Source organism: Acromyrmex echinatior, chromosome 4 (genome assembly GCF_024713525.1).
Source record: "Acromyrmex echinatior isolate Ae372 chromosome 4, ASM2471352v2, whole genome shotgun sequence".
Taxonomy (NCBI): domain Eukaryota; kingdom Metazoa; phylum Arthropoda; class Insecta; order Hymenoptera; family Formicidae; genus Acromyrmex; species Acromyrmex echinatior.
Genome location: NC_141855.1, coordinates 16,690,259 through 16,707,131, shown reverse-complemented (window position 1 = coordinate 16,707,131; position 16,873 = coordinate 16,690,259). Strand labels below are relative to the sequence as shown.

At 27.9% G+C, this 16,873-nt stretch overlaps 3 protein-coding genes across 5 annotated transcripts in view; 1 reads left to right on the top strand and 2 right to left on the bottom strand.

The window, feature by feature from the left end:
• Positions 1 to 3,131: 3,131 nt before the first annotated feature.
• On the bottom strand, positions 3,132 to 7,209 carry LOC105145536 (ecdysteroid-regulated 16 kDa protein). Its single transcript, XM_011055159.2, has 4 exons — positions 7,067 to 7,209; positions 4,931 to 5,044; positions 4,545 to 4,726; positions 3,132 to 3,392 (listed from the first exon to the last, which is right to left on the bottom strand). Exons 1-4 carry the CDS (start codon positions 7,149 to 7,151, stop codon positions 3,309 to 3,311), a joined length of 465 nt encoding a protein of 154 aa, XP_011053461.1. The 5' UTR covers positions 7,152 to 7,209; the 3' UTR covers positions 3,132 to 3,308.
• A 2,340-nt stretch (positions 7,210 to 9,549) lies between these two features.
• Positions 9,550 to 11,003, top strand: LOC105145535 (protein transport protein Sec61 subunit gamma). Of its 2 annotated transcripts, XM_011055158.2 has the most exons (4): positions 9,550 to 9,707; positions 10,413 to 10,519; positions 10,594 to 10,696; positions 10,779 to 11,003. In XM_011055158.2, exons 2-4 carry the CDS (start codon positions 10,426 to 10,428, stop codon positions 10,786 to 10,788), a joined length of 207 nt encoding a protein of 68 aa, XP_011053460.1. In that variant the 5' UTR covers positions 9,550 to 9,707; positions 10,413 to 10,425; the 3' UTR covers positions 10,789 to 11,003. The 2 variants fall into 2 exon arrangements, with proteins under 2 accessions (XP_011053460.1, XP_087261156.1); XM_087405030.1 differs by lacking the exon at positions 10,779 to 11,003 and having other exon boundaries at positions 9,553 to 9,707; positions 10,594 to 10,700.
• Positions 11,004 to 11,223: 220 nt separating this feature from the next.
• Positions 11,224 to 16,873, bottom strand: part of Atf3 (Activating transcription factor 3) — a 34,779-nt gene continuing 29,129 nt past the window's right edge. For both annotated transcript variants that reach the window (XM_087405027.1, XM_011055156.2), the window contains one exon: positions 11,224 to 15,600. In XM_087405027.1, the coding sequence (XP_087261153.1) occupies positions 15,160 to 15,600 (441 nt within the window). In that variant the 3' untranslated portion in view covers positions 11,224 to 15,159. The remainder of the gene's footprint in view (positions 15,601 to 16,873) is intronic.

The following is a 16,873-nucleotide window of genomic DNA, read 5'->3' as shown; positions in this document are numbered from 1 at the left end:
GTTGAAACGTCTGTTTTTTTTATTTCATTTCTAAATATTGGGTCATCTAAAAAGTATCCGCGGTACTTTGTCACTAGATATATGACCATCAACACACATCTAACGACAAAAAACCGCGGATACTTTTTAGATGACCCAATATATGTATGTAAAATATGAATATAAATACTATTACAAAAATTATATAAACATTATAAATATAAAAATTACTATCAAAATATATATACATATATACATATAACGGCGTAACCGCCCCAAAACAATAAGCATTAATCTATACTCCACCGTCCACATAACAGATTAATGATCGCATTACGTAGTACTTACTTGAGTCAACTTTAATGCCCAATATCTCGCTTCGTAGAGCAATCCCGGACTTTTTTTTGCCAGATTCTTTCGTTTTATAAAAACGCGTCGAATAAGCCTATTTGATTTTTGAGGTGAGTATGCTAAACTGTATAATTATCATAATTAATATACATATATGAAGTATACATGTTTTTTTATATAATACTTATATTTATATCTTTTTTATTTTACTACTAAGGTCATTGGAGGGAAGATGCCACACTTTATTCTTGAATAACTTCTCAATGTTATTGAATTAACGAACGAAAAAATATTATTTATATTTTAGCAACCTTTCTTTATTCATATAAATCAATTAAACTTTTGATGTTCCGTTTATTATTAAAAAAAATTTAACGTTTTAATGACGGTTTCAAGCAGAAAAAATTGTGTTTGTATTTACTGTCATCTTATCCCCAAGTGTAAAAAGAATATTCAATTGCAACTTTTATGCATATAAGAATATTACAAATTATAATCTATATCATCCACATGACCTCCAGGGAACGTTGATTAAAACCGTATCTCATTTATCTGTAAACAAATATTTTACAATAAGCATCCAAATACAGACCTTAGCTATTAGCATACTAAATATTACAAAGCATGTTCCGCGATCTATCTTTTCGTATTTTGTATAATCTTTATACCAATCGACTTTGGCATGAACATGTTCATCGCTATCGATAACTGCACAACTGTCTACCATACGCTTTTGCACAGTTAGTATGACCAACGCATATTCTATAAAAAAATTATAAACAAAGTGGCGTCTTCTCTCGAATTACCTCATAATATTTATATTTATAATATTTTCCTTTACTCCTATTGTAGATCCCGTATTATAATGATTCAGACATTCAGTTATATCAAAATCAAGGAATTTTAAAATGCTTGTGACAAGGTAAATAATAATTAAAATTATTACTGTTGTGTATATAATAAATAATAGTGATGATAATAATATTATAATTTACAATCTTATAACATATACCAAATTGATTTTGTCCAAAAAATCCATAAATCCATTTCGTTCATTTATGGATTCTTTATCTTAAAATTAGAATATTATCAAATAATATTATCAAAATACAAATAATATTATCAAAATACAAATAATATTATCAAAAGCATATCATTTCGTAACTGAAATAACAGAGTAAAATATAACTTTGTGTTTTCGATAACTCGACCTTTTCTGGGTAGGTTTATCAAAATCATAGCAATAGCACATAAAGAAGAGTCGCAATAAATGCCACAAAAATATTTTGGAAAATATAAATTTTTCAGAAGAGAAACACGCGTGACGATAGTAATTCGAAATCCGAATTTCATAGACAACACGGATTGTAATCTGGATTGATGTAGGAACGATTTAGAGTCATCAGATTGAATTCCACTGTTTAATCGGATTTAGAGATCCGATTATTTCACGTAAACACTCTTTAATAGTTGACTGCCTTTTCAATCGTCGAGGCTTTTCTACATACACACACACACACACACACACACACACAGTGTCGCATTTTAATTTCCCCAAACAAATATCTCGAAAAATATAGAAGATATATAGAAAAATGTTTCAGGCAGAAATTGCAAGTTTAGAAGGGGCCACATTTTGATCATATCGTTTTTTTTCTAGGTGAACGCATTAAAATAATATGAAAATCACCTCCACTTTTTTAATGGAATTGTATAATTTTTTTTACACAATATTTCTTTATTGTGCATACAAAAGTATTAAAGTAGCAATATCAAAAATATATGTTATATTTTAGTTGTATAATATTTTATATATAATATTTTTTATATAATATAGTGTAATATTTTATATAATATTGTAAACGAAATATGTTTCTTAATAAAAGTCTAACATAAATTATATAAAAATTACATTACGTGATTAAATGAAGGTAACATAGAAGATGCTAAAATAATAAAAAATATATAATAAAAAATATTTTTGTTGTGTATTTCAGAGTAAAATATCAGCAGAAAGATTTTTCTTGCTTTTTTTCTCGATAATATAAGCAGAAAAATAAAATAAAAAGTAAAAAATAAAAAATCATGATATTCTATCTTTGGGATATGCGCTATAACATCCTAGACAACACAAATTAAGTCCATAATTATTTTATAAGATATATCTTTAAATAGGTCTCTCTTTTAGATAGGTCTTATAAAAGTATTTCAGACATGTTATAGTCTTATATAATATCAGGCCTGTCCAATTTAAGCTTCGGAACCGAAACGCAAAGCTATCCATGAAAATCAATATGAGTAAGATTTTAAAGAGTGTAAAGTGTTTACACTTCTGAGCGACGCTTATCAATATTTTACAGTCCATAAAATCTTACATTGAATTTTTTTACGTCGATAGTTTTCCAAAATATTATACTCGCGAAATATTACGCTCGCGCGATCGAATTGCAAGTCCATGCGTACGCAAGAGATACACGTTCGTTAAGAAAGAAATAAGACGCTTTATTTAAAATACACACAAAGAAACAGAACGATCATGTACGGCGGAGAAACTCAGAAGCACATCCGAATATAGTGACGTGTGACACGATGACGTCCCAACCATAAAATCTGTCAATCTGTCAAATCCATTAAACAGTTAAGTTGTTGCTCGTCCCGACGACACAACGTGCTCCTTATGTGTTTCACTCAATTCGACTCGCTTGGAGACCGCACAGCACCGATGTCTAGTGCAAGCTTATTTAGGTATTTTAAAATCAAAAGACAAAGAGTATTTTAAAAACATAGAATATTAACAAAAATACAAATCAATCATTTATCATTTATTATTCCTACAATTTTAATCAGTGGAATTTGCGACATGCATGGAAAATGCAGCGAGATTCATTATTTAAAAATAATTAATATAGATAACGTGTACACTTGAATACTGGGGCGCAATAACTGTCATGGTCACTACAAAAATTCCAGTTGCATTCTTATACAACCTTCACCGGGAATTTTATACATATAATCTTCTCGTCCTTCTCGTTTCTAAATTCCCACATAACATCGACGCTTACCTAAAAAAAACAGAACTAATTTAACAACATAAAATAATTAAAATTTAAAAAGTAATATACAATACTTATACATTATTATTTATATATAAATATATATATTTATAATAAAAATATATATATGTATATAATAAAAAGTTTACAAAATGTAGATTAAATATAGATCAAAATTAAAGGACAGAGAAGAAAAATGTAGCTATGTTCTAAAAATGTAATTAAGAAAATTTGATGAAGTATCAATTTTTTTTTGTATAACTTTAAGTATTTAAGATGATTTATATTAAAGTCATAGATTTATACTTTGTGTGGGCCATCAAGTGCCAATATCATGTAAAAATATCAGTCTTATCGACATTTATATGTTATCTATATTGTCTATAATATACAGAGTAAACTTGATGTAAGAAGTAAGAGAAATTGACTAATCACAATTGAACGTGAGCAGAATAATCAACTGTGATTGATCAATTTCTTATTCTTACTTCTTGAACTAGTTCTACATTAGTCACATCGCAGCATCGCAAGCGTTGCGATTCGATCAACATCAAGCTGGCTCGACTCTGATTAGATCTGATTAGAATACTTGCGACACGCTTGCGACACACAACGCTCCGATACACAACTAATATAGAATCAGTATTTATAGATACACCAAATTTACTCCTCATATTATAGATAACATTACTCAACAAACACAAAGTTACATGTACCTATTATAATTTCTCACTTAATAATGTAACTATAATATAATACGTTATATATAACCTTGTGTTTACTAAGAATATATAATATGGCTAATATTACATCTATTAGTATTGTATTAGGTGTTGGAATTAATTCGTAGCGTTTTTTAATGAAAGAATGTTATTTATTTCACATGAGCATTAAAAAATACATTAATGAAAGTACTTCCCATCACTTGTAAAACGCTACGAATTAATTCCAACACCTAATATATTATTGGCGCTATTGTATTTAATTGTTATAGATACGAATATAAGCGAAATATGTTGCTTTGCAATGCAGAAATAATTATATATAAGTAATTAAACACAAGACTCATTTCATATCACAGCCGTTTGTTACAATCAGTTGGTGTAATAATATATACACGGACTGCAAAAATGTTAACGTTGTGATTTAAAACAAAATTACTGCAGGAGTTTTCTTGTCCACGTTGAATGTATTTTTGAACTCAGTTTTCTGATCCTTCTTTAAAGGACACTGGACTCCGGAATCTGGATCTTTGCACACGTTAGAATTTTTCAGGGGAAAAGGTATAGGCACATCGAGCAACACACCAAACGCATGTGCTGTGATGTCCGAGATATCTTTGTCTGCAAAAAAAATGTATTAATATAATATTTATTTTTTAATATTTTATACATAATTATATTATAGTGTTGTAAAATTATCTGGAAATTCTAAATAAAATTTTGACCATCTATATATATATATCATGCACTTTTCTTCAAGAAATATCAAATTTTTTCTATAATATTGAAAAAAGTATATGACTAAAATACAATTATTTTACTAACTTGGTGTAAATTTGATGAGTACTTTTATGTCTGTGCCACGGGGTAACGTGCATTTTTCATCGGACACATCACAGCTTGAAATTGAGACCTCATCGAATTTGCCTGCCTCCGAACCTGAAGTAAATTTAAAAATAATCACAAATATAATTTGCATTATACACAAGCTTAATATTATAAATGTTTATTCAACATATTATTAGGTGTTGGAATTAATTCGTAGCGTTTTTTAATGAAAGAATGTTATTTATTTCACATGAGCATTAAAAAATACATTAATGAAAGTACTTCCCATCACTTGTAAAACGCTACGAATTAATTCCAACACCTAATAATATAATTTAATTTAATTGAAACAAATTTATTTTCGCACAAACAACTGCATCGCGTGAAGGTGCGCTTTTTGTATTGCTAATTTGTTATGTAATTACATTTCATATAATAACAGAAAATTATGTATAAGCGTAATTATATATTAATCAAACAAACATCCAAAGAGTATACGTAATTAAATGACTTAATGTGTAATGTTGCTAATAGTTTCCGGTATTATTATACGTTCTTGATTAAAGATTCTCAATGTGTAAATAGTCTCCTTGTAATATGTAATTAATGATAAGAGCCAAGCAATGGATAATACATAATTAGTAACAAGGATCTTCAAGTAATTTCATAAAAGAAAAAGAGAGATTCTTAATTCTTATATACTATACTTACTTCTTATATACATATAAAACATTCGGATTTAATTTATTAAAATATATAAAATATTCTAAAATTATTTTTTTATAATAAATCCTTAAATTTTGAGATGATTTCTCCTTAATTAATACATCGAGAAGATTATTAATTTTATTTTATCGAATTTTCAAACTTTCAGTGTTTATTATTATATACTTTATATATATTTTTTTAACATAGCAGAGTTACATTTTTATTCGGATAAAATCAATTTCAAAAAAAGAATTTATCAAAAGAATGTTCCATCGTTCAGAACTTTATAAATATTAGAAATAAAACACTAACAATAAAATGCTCATTATTTACATTGGAAATGTTATGAAGCATTAAGATACGCTCCAGCATAGGGCGCAAAATTTTAATAGGCAGCGCTACTCTTATAAATATAAAGCTCTACTTTACTCAACATTTTAAATGAATTAGCTAAAAATGATTTTCTGAAAATCTTTTTAAATTTAACAATAGCGTTACAGATCTTATTAACTGTGCTAATGTTACCAATGTCTATGGCAACTGTAGAGGCATCTTTTTCCAAATTAAAAATAATATATTAGGTGTTGGAATTAATTCGTAGCATTTTACAAGTGATGGGAAGTACTTTCATTAATGTATTTTTTAATGCTCATGTGAAATAAATAACATTCTTTCATTAAAAACGCTACGAATTAATTCCAACACCTAATAGAATTATCTGAGAAATACAATGACGCAGATACGGTCATGCGATTTGCTATGATATTAATTGAAAAAGAATTGGCGAATAATTTTGATTACATAATCAGTTTTGATTACGTATAACAATTGAAGACATAATTAGAATTATTTAAAAACTACTAAAGCCAGAAAATATAATAATATGTTGCATTCGGCGTCAAATATATTATTACAAAAAAAAAATATGAAATTTATTATGTATTCCTATGTTATGCAAATTGGTGAAAATTCCTCTTTTTTTTTTAATTGTTGGTTTGTTGCCGTTGGCGGGAGATTGGTGCTTCAGAGATTTAGCAATACTTTGTGATGAGATGCAAAAATCAATTCCAGCGTAGGAACCGCCAAAGGCGATTATAGAGCTTCCACATTGAACAAACTTCAAATTTAAAAGGAATGAGAATTTAAAAATATGCAGAATATTGACATATTAAATTAATTATTAAATGCGATATTCTTCATGCGCAAATTTATCCCTTTTTTTATAAGCAACGCAAATTGCTGCATTGACTAATGACTTTTAATAGTCTTGTCCAACTTTTAATATTATTAATTAATTAATATGTTACATAAATTAATGTAATTAACATATAAACTAATGACACGAATAGCTGTCTTGCTAAAGAAGTATTAATCGACCTTCTTGCAAAGTTTTAGTTTTTCAAAATAATTAGAGTATGCACTTACCACAGTCCTCGAAAACAAAGGCAAGGGAGGATGTTGTTCCACACAGAATATATAATATCGAAAAAACAATACTGATCTGCATCATGTTGTTTGCACGTTTTTCATGCAGATATTAATAATGTGTGATCCTCGCTCCTCAATTTATAAGCGCATATCCAACTCGAAAACCTAATTATCTCATTTCATTAATAATAGACTATCTGCTATTGCAAATGGTTTCATTATATATACATATGCTTGATGCGTTTATTTATCCTTCTAACTATTGTTATTAGTTATATCCTTGTAACTATTGTTATTTTTTATGTATGTCATATATAAATGTCCATAATATTTAAATTTATTATGTCGACATAATAAATTTAAATATTGTTTAAGTATCAATTAAACGTATATTTAAATATCATTTCTAAAGTACTTAAAATTTATTAAAACTTTTGTGATCTGTTTTCAGATTACAAAATTTATTAAAATAAACTTAATCTTTTTGCCTACAATGTCGTGAGACTCGTGATAAGGAAATCGGGCTAAACATGAATAATCACGAATGAAAGCCGTGAAAATCAATTGGACCAAACGTAAATAACGATTATGGCACGCGCCATCGGAAATTAAATCGTAGGGCAATATAAATAGATTAAAATATTTCATAAAAATAATTATTATATCACCAACTATTTTGATTAATTAATCATATTATAAGCACATATACATAATCACTAAAATCACACCTGCAGTTTCCACACAATTATTATTCATATACAAAAGTTTTTCGCAATCAAGAATGTTTTATACGTATACTACACATTTTCAAAATGACAACAAAATTATGAAAAAATTACAGATTATTTTAAATCACATTTTAAAAATAATACGACAAATTTGATGGCGGTTGGTGAACTATCTGGATCATAAGTTATTTTAATAAATAATAATATTTTTTTAATCCGTGCCCCAATAAAAGTAAATAGAAATGTATTATAAATACATAAAAATCTCAATTTTTTAATGTAAGTACATTATGTGTTCAAAATTATTTAGAATTACATTACGACGCATGAATCAGTTGTCTAGTAAATAAATAAAATATTTACTTGATTTACATCTTTTACGTTCTGACAAAAATATTTTTAAAATCTATCATATGCAATAAATTGAAAAACATATTTAAGCAGAACAAAAAATCATCATGATGTTAAAATTCAAAATGTTTATTAAAAGCCATTTTTTTGATCAATCATGATTCAATTTAATGTCATTTTGATGTCATCGTAAGTTGTTCTACTTTAATTACAAAGAACTTTTGTACATGAATAATGATATTATGTGGAAACTGCAGGTGTAAGTGATTTTTTAATAGTGATTATGTATATGTGCTTATACATATAATGTGATTAATTAATCAAAATAGTTGGCGATATAATTATCACTTTTGAGAAATATTTTAAGTATATTTCAACAAGTCTTGTAATTTGTAAATAGATCACAAAATTCTTAATAAATATTTCAGAAATGATATTTAAATATATGTTTAATTGCTACTTAAATAATATTTAAATTTATAATGCAACAACAAAATAAATTTAAAATAAAAGTAAGACATTCACTCGTATTACTCAAAGCAAAATTATATAAAAATTCGGTCAATGATCGAGCTCACAAAAAGATATGAAAATAAAATTTTTATTTATATATATTTGATTGATACTTGAATAAAAATAATATATAAATATATATATATACATATATATATATATTCATTTTTTAAATATTAGAAACACCTGAAATGAGAGAGTTGCGTTCCAAAATTCAACTCTGTCAACTCGAGTATTATTTTATCCTTATTATCACTAAATGTTGAATAAAGATAAAAGATATTCGGAGTTGACAGAATCAAGTTTTGGAACGCATCCTTGAAACTTTTTGATAATATTTCAAAAAGATTATAGATTCTTTGTGTAACATTTCATCAACCTTTCAACAAGGTTTCATTATGTGCAAGAATCACGGACATTTTGCTATTCCAGAACTGTTTCAGAAATATGGCAGACATATTTCGCAATTTTTATGAAATGTTTCACTTTTCAGTTGAAAAATTTCTGAGATATTTCTGAAAACTTTCGGTACTATATGGGATATGTCTTTCGAATATCTGTGAGTTTGATAGTGTTTTACATATAAAAAAAAACTATGAACTGGACGAAATGAAAAATGTTTCCCTCATTTTATGAATCTACCGTATATTAAAAAAAATTGCAAAAATTTTCAACTTCTTAATGTAAAATCTTAAATAAATTTTCTTTACAAAATCGTTTTAAAATTGAAAACCGGTACTAATATTTGTTAAGTTCTTCTATTTATATAATCTGAATTTGACAATTTGCGAGGTTCCTTTATTGGATAGCCTTTGAACTTCTATGCGAAGCGATATCGACTGAGGTTCCATTACGACGTTGTTTAAATTACTCCGTATTGTGGCGCCGTAGCGCTTCAGTGCCAGCATCAATCGTGAGGAAGTGACGTTCTGACAGCGCATCATCCACGTAGCGTTTTGAGTACATATTTGTGCATTGCTGTTCAGGAACATCTGAGCAGTCATCAGAAGTAACGGTTTGTGTGGTGTATCCGTATAACGCATAACGTGAGTATTTTGTGTTTTTATCTCATTTGAATATTTTTACGTACGAATTTTATTCTTCTCTCACGAGAGGAATACTTACCTGTGCAATTCTTCGTGAAAAAGTTTGGGCTTCCTAACATAACCCAGATTTAATTTATTGCATCAATACATAAGTATGCCTTTTCTTTCTTGTCTCTATGAATGAAATATTTTTTATGAATCAAAGTAAAATGTGATACAAACCTGATAATGTTACATAAAACAGCGATTAGAACCTTTTTTTACATTAAAAAATTTGAGATTTTCAGATTTTATTTACTGGACCAAAGTATAGACATCTTGTGTGTCTATATACTAAATAAATATCTTATAATTTTTATGTATAATATTCTAACATAAATATAATGCAGATTTATGTATTTTTTATAACTGAACTTTTCATTTCTCTTTTTTTATCTGCAATCTAGTTATTGCCTGTTTTGTTTTGAATGTATAATTGACAGAATGTGTAACATAGTATAATTACAAAAATAGACCTATTATTATAATGTCATTACAAAATATAATCAATGATATTACAAAATATCTCAAGGATTGTTGCTCAATATGGAAGCTCGAAGAATATCTGAAAGATTGAAATGTACTCTATATATACATGTATGTTGTTTGATTAATCAGCTTATTTCAAAATTATTCTTAAGCAACACACTTCTACTTCTTTTCCAGTTTATCAATCGCTATGGATCAAATCAAGAAGCTCACTGAACCTGGCCGTCAGTTCGCCAAGGACAGCATCCGACTTGTCAAAAGATGTACCAAACCAGATCGCAAAGGTAATTTATTTTTATTAAGCTACGTATGCCTGAAATATAATGGTTAGTCATAATTCATTTTTTATGTATTACAGAATTTCAGAAGATTGCTATTGCTACTGCGATTGGTTTCTGTATAATGGGCTTCATAGGATTCTTCGTTAAGCTAATCCATATCCCAATCAACAATATCATTGTGTAAGTATTTGCAAGTATTTGTAAAGTATTTGCTACTTTATTTTAATTGTTTAAGAAATTTAAATATTTTTTTTATTTTCAGAGGTTCATAATATTAATCTTGATTCTCATCAATATTATTAAGGAAATTATTGATAATTATTGATAAGGTTCTGTAAGACTATGTGCGTTAATACTTGTCCCTTAATTATCTTATTTATAATAAAAAAAATGTATTTGCTATCTATTGAATTGCTTTTGAGAATGAAATAGATAAGAGATGTGTGCGTAATATTAATGAATTTTATAATAAAATAATTAAAAATTACTTACCTTCTTTTTTACTAATTATGTAACCTAAAAAATAAGAGAGATAAAATCTAAGAAATGTAATTACAATCTCTTGAACATAGATGTACAAACTTTAAGAAACACAAAAGTTTTGTATTAAAATTCAACAATACAATTAGTTATTTTAATTCAAAATAAAATTTCTTAATTTAATAAAATCCTATCATAAGAGGGAAATCCTATAAAGGTTTAAGTCATTTTTTTAGTATTGAAGACACTTTTATTTAAAGAATAAAATTTTTCCTTAAGTTATAACGATCAAATTTTGTCGGCCGTTTATCTGTCTTATTATTTGCACAAAATATTAGTATTAATAAAAAAAAATTTGTGAGAAAACGACTATATTGCATAAATCATAGCCAGGTACTGAATAATATACGTAAAAGATATAATAATGATCTTGTATAAATCTGGCATGCAGCTTTTCTTTACTTTATTTCGCAACTTAACACTGCTCCAAAAAAGCGATGTTTTTTTTAATAAAAAAATAAAAAAAGATTTATTTATAATAAAAAAATAAACGAATCCTTAGATACTATAGAAGCCACGATATCCAGGATCTTAATATTGGCAGTAGTAAAATAACAGAACTGGCTATTTAAAATCGCAAAGATTGTGCAAATATAAACTTACCGAAGCACTTTTAATGAAATTCTTAACATTGGAGCTGTGAAACATTAACTTAACAATATTACTTTCCAATTTAAAAAATAATATCTCCCATATTTAATACATATAAACTATATTAAATAGATAGATAGAAATTCATTGTTCCCCTAAGGGCACATTGAATTATTAAATACTCTATTCTGGCAACTTGATAAAAATTCTATAAAAAGAAGATAATATTTCTAGCACCATTCGCGTATCGTTGTTGTATGATACTGGCATAACTGCCTACTCTCTTTTTTTGCGATTTATAAGTCATACTTGGATTTTACTTGATTTCGTAAATTCCATATACTATCGAAGAGAAAGAGAGGAAAAAACGCGGAAGACTTTGTCCCGCTTTGCTTTGCTCGCGAAGCGCTGGAAAAGTTCCTCATGTTTTGTATTATCATCAAAAATTATTTTATCAATCTGTAGCAACATTCCGAACAGGGAAAGTCGTTTAGTCCGCGGATATGTATAAGCGTTTTTCTTCGTTAATATAATTACAGCATTCCTGCTAACGATCAGGCTAACTTTCATAGATTACGTGAGAAATCATCTTATAAGCGTAGCCCAAAGTGTGTTTGTCAAATTAAAAAGTAAAATAAAAATCAAATAATATGGAATCTTTCAAATAATTCAAAATTATTTTAAGACGCAACAGACACTGGAAACTTATAATAATAGGAAGAAAATATATTTCATTGTAAGAAATTATTTAAAAAATATATTTAAAATAAAATAAAATTCATTTTTTCCAATTTTGAAGATATTCAGTAATCTTAAAAAATAGAATTTGAATATACAGAATTTGCTCAGCAAACTTGTAACAATTATTATAGAATTACAGGGTACATTATGTTGTGCTTTCTCGCAATTTTCTTTGGCGTTTTTATCTGTTTTCACCTGTTTTTTTTATCTGTTATATCTGTTTTCATATGAATATTGGCAACTGAATCCAAGATCTTTAATTGCTATTCAATATATATCAAGTCTCAATTTGCAAACGCACTGAGGGGAAATAAAACGAAACTAAATTGAGGTATGTCATTAGGCACGTAATTCTCGATTCTCCAACGAATCTAATATTTAATAGTCATCATGTAATTAAGTGTTCATTGATTGTTAATGGCGTGCACTTATTTATGCAATTGTTTGCGCGTTGTAAAATTATACATATATATGTATATACGCATATTATATATATATATATATATAATAGATGTAATATATATAATATGCATTTGTATAAAATATATGCGTACGTGTGTGTATGTATATGTGTGTGTGTGTGTGTGTGTGTGTGTGTGTGTGTGTATATAATTATTAAATATCATTCTCATTACTCATATAATTATAAGTATCCTCTGAACGCACGTTATCGATTCCTTGATAATCAATATCAATGATAAAGAAGACTTACTTACACCGGGGTACTCGCGTGTACTCTCTTTCTCACTGTTGCAAATCCAAGACACGCACTTTGAGACACGAAATTAGAGAATTGCTTATTTCCAAAACGTTTTAAACCTTTTCTTAAGTAGAAGTTACCCGTATATTATTATATATTAAATTACATACAAAAATTTTCAAAATCTTCAAAATCTCAAACAAATTTTTAGAATATTAAATCTTATATAATCGAAAATTGTTAAGTCTTCCTGTACTTTTCAAGGCGTGTGACTTTAAAGCGATTTGAAAATAATTCTCTTCAATTCGTTAATATTCGTTAATATTCGCGGTCTCGATTTTCGCTTATTATTAACGACGGATCATGTTTTAGCGATGCCCACTTGTTTTACGAATTTTTTCATCGACGCGACAAATATAAAAAATAAAAAAAGGATGTATTCGTCAGCTGAATTCACTGAAAAATGTAGAAGCAGACTTTCAAAATCTTATTACTAATAGAGAAGATTTCTTTTTAATTAACTGAAATTATAAACAATTTTTAAAAATTAGAAAATTAATAATGCAATTAATAAAAATTAATATTTTGAAAGGGATGCTGGAGCCGTCTGTATTATCAATAAAACTAGCGTTGTTGATGTTTTTGTTCCTGTTGAATTTCTTCGTAATGATTTCACAGAATAAAAATTCTTTTTCCACGATTAAAATGTACATGCTAATGTACTTGTCGCTGGTGTAGTTCATGTTCTAAAGTTGGAAAAAATAAAAAAATACAGATTTTTTAATCCATTTTTATCTCAGTATGGCGATCAAAGTAAAATGAATAAAGTAAAATGGATAAAGAAATCTGTATTTTTTTATTTTTTCCAGCTTTGGACATGAACTACACCAGCGACAAATACATTAGCATGTACATTTTAATCGTGGAAAAAGAATTTTTATTCTGTAAAACTATGAAGTACATTACGAAGAAATTTGACAGGAACAAAAACGGCAAAAATGTCAATTTTATCGGTAACACAGACGACTCCAGCATCTTCTTAATCACGAATAAAATTTTTCTATTAATACATTGTAATTTAATAATTTTATTCTACATAACAATGATAATAATAATAATAATAATTCTTGTAAAAAAATGAGCATCACTGGTAGTCCGTCTTTATCTTACATTATCGATTATACAATTAAAGGCCTTATAAGAGAATGTCACAGTACGATTATTACGAAGGAATGTCTTCAAGCGTTCTCTACGTCGAACGTTTTTCGAGTATAACAAGAGCTCGTTAGAAAAAAGAGAGGAGGAAAAAGTGAAAAAGAAAAAAGGAGAAGGAAAGATTGATGGATGAAGAGGAAGACGAAAGATAAAAATCATTGTTCGCGTTTATGATATAATAATCGACTTACGAGCTATGGACTTACAATCGGGAGAGACAAACGGTGAGAAGCTCGGACGGCTTAGAAAATTAAAGTGTTAAGAATTAAATTATAAAAATTAGCGAAATAAAAATTAAAGATAATCAACGAAATCACTTTCTCCAATACCTTATATATGGAATGCATATAATCCTGCCGTTATCGGCATCCTGACGCCAATCATTTCATCGTGCAAAGTATACTGTTCAAAATAAATAATTTCAAACTACAACTTTTATATGATATTTTACATATTATGTTAATAATTAAAACTTATAAATTGTGAAATAAAATTCTAATATGCAAATTATAGAATATATTAAATAAAATTTTTTTAAATATTTACTCATAGTTTTCAACTCATTGAAATTTTATATGGATTTAATCTGCGAACACGTAGGTGATAAATAACCGAGTTGTATAAAAATTACAAATCTTTAAAATTAAATCCAAGAAGAGTTATTTTCACTAGCGTCAACTAATATTTACCATAATTTTTGATCTTTATTAATTTTATCATGTGTCTATGGAACAAAAAATATATATATTTTATAAAAGTATGCGCGCGCGTACTCAATTCTTATATATGCGTTCCGAGCTTCTCGACGACCCTCCCTCCCTCGAGACGAAGAAGAAGAACGATTTTCGCCGTTTTGCTAAACCGTGCAACCGGCATCCGATGTTGTCGGTACGAACGGACTACCCTGTCGGTAGAAATCGGTCTCGTATTCCTCGACCTTCACTGGGTAATCGGTGACGCAGTTCTGTGGCTGATTAAGGGCCGGCGGGGGTTGTGGCACAAAATTTTCCTGATAACTAGGCAGATGAAGGGGCTCGGCGAACTGCTGGTACGACGTTGCGTCCACGCCCTGCTTCAAACAGGTCGGACTGTGGAGACTCAGCATGTCGACCAGCCTGCGCCTCTGAGTCTCCAACTCTTGAATTTGTGACTTCAGGTCCAGGTTTTGAGTCTCAAGAATTTCGGATTCCTGCACAAGGATCACCGTTTTCTCGCGCTTTTTTAGTCGACACTTGGTCGCTGCAATCTTGTTACGCTCACGTCGTCGCCGGCGTCGTTCCTCGTCCTCCGGCGTCAGCTGCAAACGATAACAAATTTTGCACTTTTTTAATTCTGATATTTTCCATTTTCTTTCAGGAGCATAAGGAAATTTCTTGGATATCTTCAACTTCTTTTAGGAAATTGCAATTATTTCGATTCGTCGGGTTTGAATTAAATTTTTGAAATCCCGATTTTAAGATGTAAAAAGCTGAGACATTGAAGTCTTATAAGATTTCGAGATATTGAAAGGAGGCCTTAAAGAAATTGTATACAGTTCTGAATTTCTCTAATTTATACAAAACACAAAAACTCTGGATATTTTCATTTTTGATATCTTCTATTTTAGAAAAGCAAGGAAATTTCTTGAATTTTCAATTTTATCGTTAGAAGATTTTATTGGTTTATAGATTTTTATCTTTAAGATTTAAAACTTGTAATATCCTAATTTTAAGATGTGAACAAAAATTCTTGAAAAAGTCTTAAAAAAAAAGAAAAATTCATGGATATTTCGAATCTTGTTGTGTAAAAAATCTAAATGTGAATCATTGTGTTGCATTCCTATTTTGAAGTTTCTGTAATTTTAATCGACAAAAATCGATGATTCAATTTACATAAATACTTTACGTACAAGTCTTCTGTTGAATAATAACGATAGATATATATTTCGAGAGAAGATACTAATTATTTGCAACTTGTTGCACTTTCGCGCGCATTAGCAAGAATTAGATAGATAAGGAGATAGAGGTGTGTTAATTAATGACGAATATGAATGAAGCTCGGCATGATTTTTGAATAACGAAATACATGAGTTATAATGTATTAAAACACATTTCCAAAATACACACACACATATATACATATATATATTTACGTATCACGTGCTCTTATCATATTTTATTCTTAGCTTATTTATTATATATAAAAAAACATATATACTTTGACATTTCTTTTAACATTATAATCATGATAAAGATTTGATTTAAAAAATTCGATTTGTAAAATCTACAAGGAGTTCTTCACAGATTAATAAATTTCAGTATTATATACCTATGTGTTACTCGAAATAAAATACAAAATCTCATAACAAATTTTATCACAAAGTCCTTATGCGATATTCATTATTTTATTTAGAGTAACAATATTAATATTGAAATAACGTAGGCTTTGATAAAAAAAATATGACAAAATAAAAATAAAAACAGTAGAAGAATTAAAAATATATTTATGTTTTTTATTGTATCTCAATTAAAAGCGTGTGATCCATTCTGATTAAAATATAAGCGCGTTACTTTTTCGCGCTTTCAAAATTA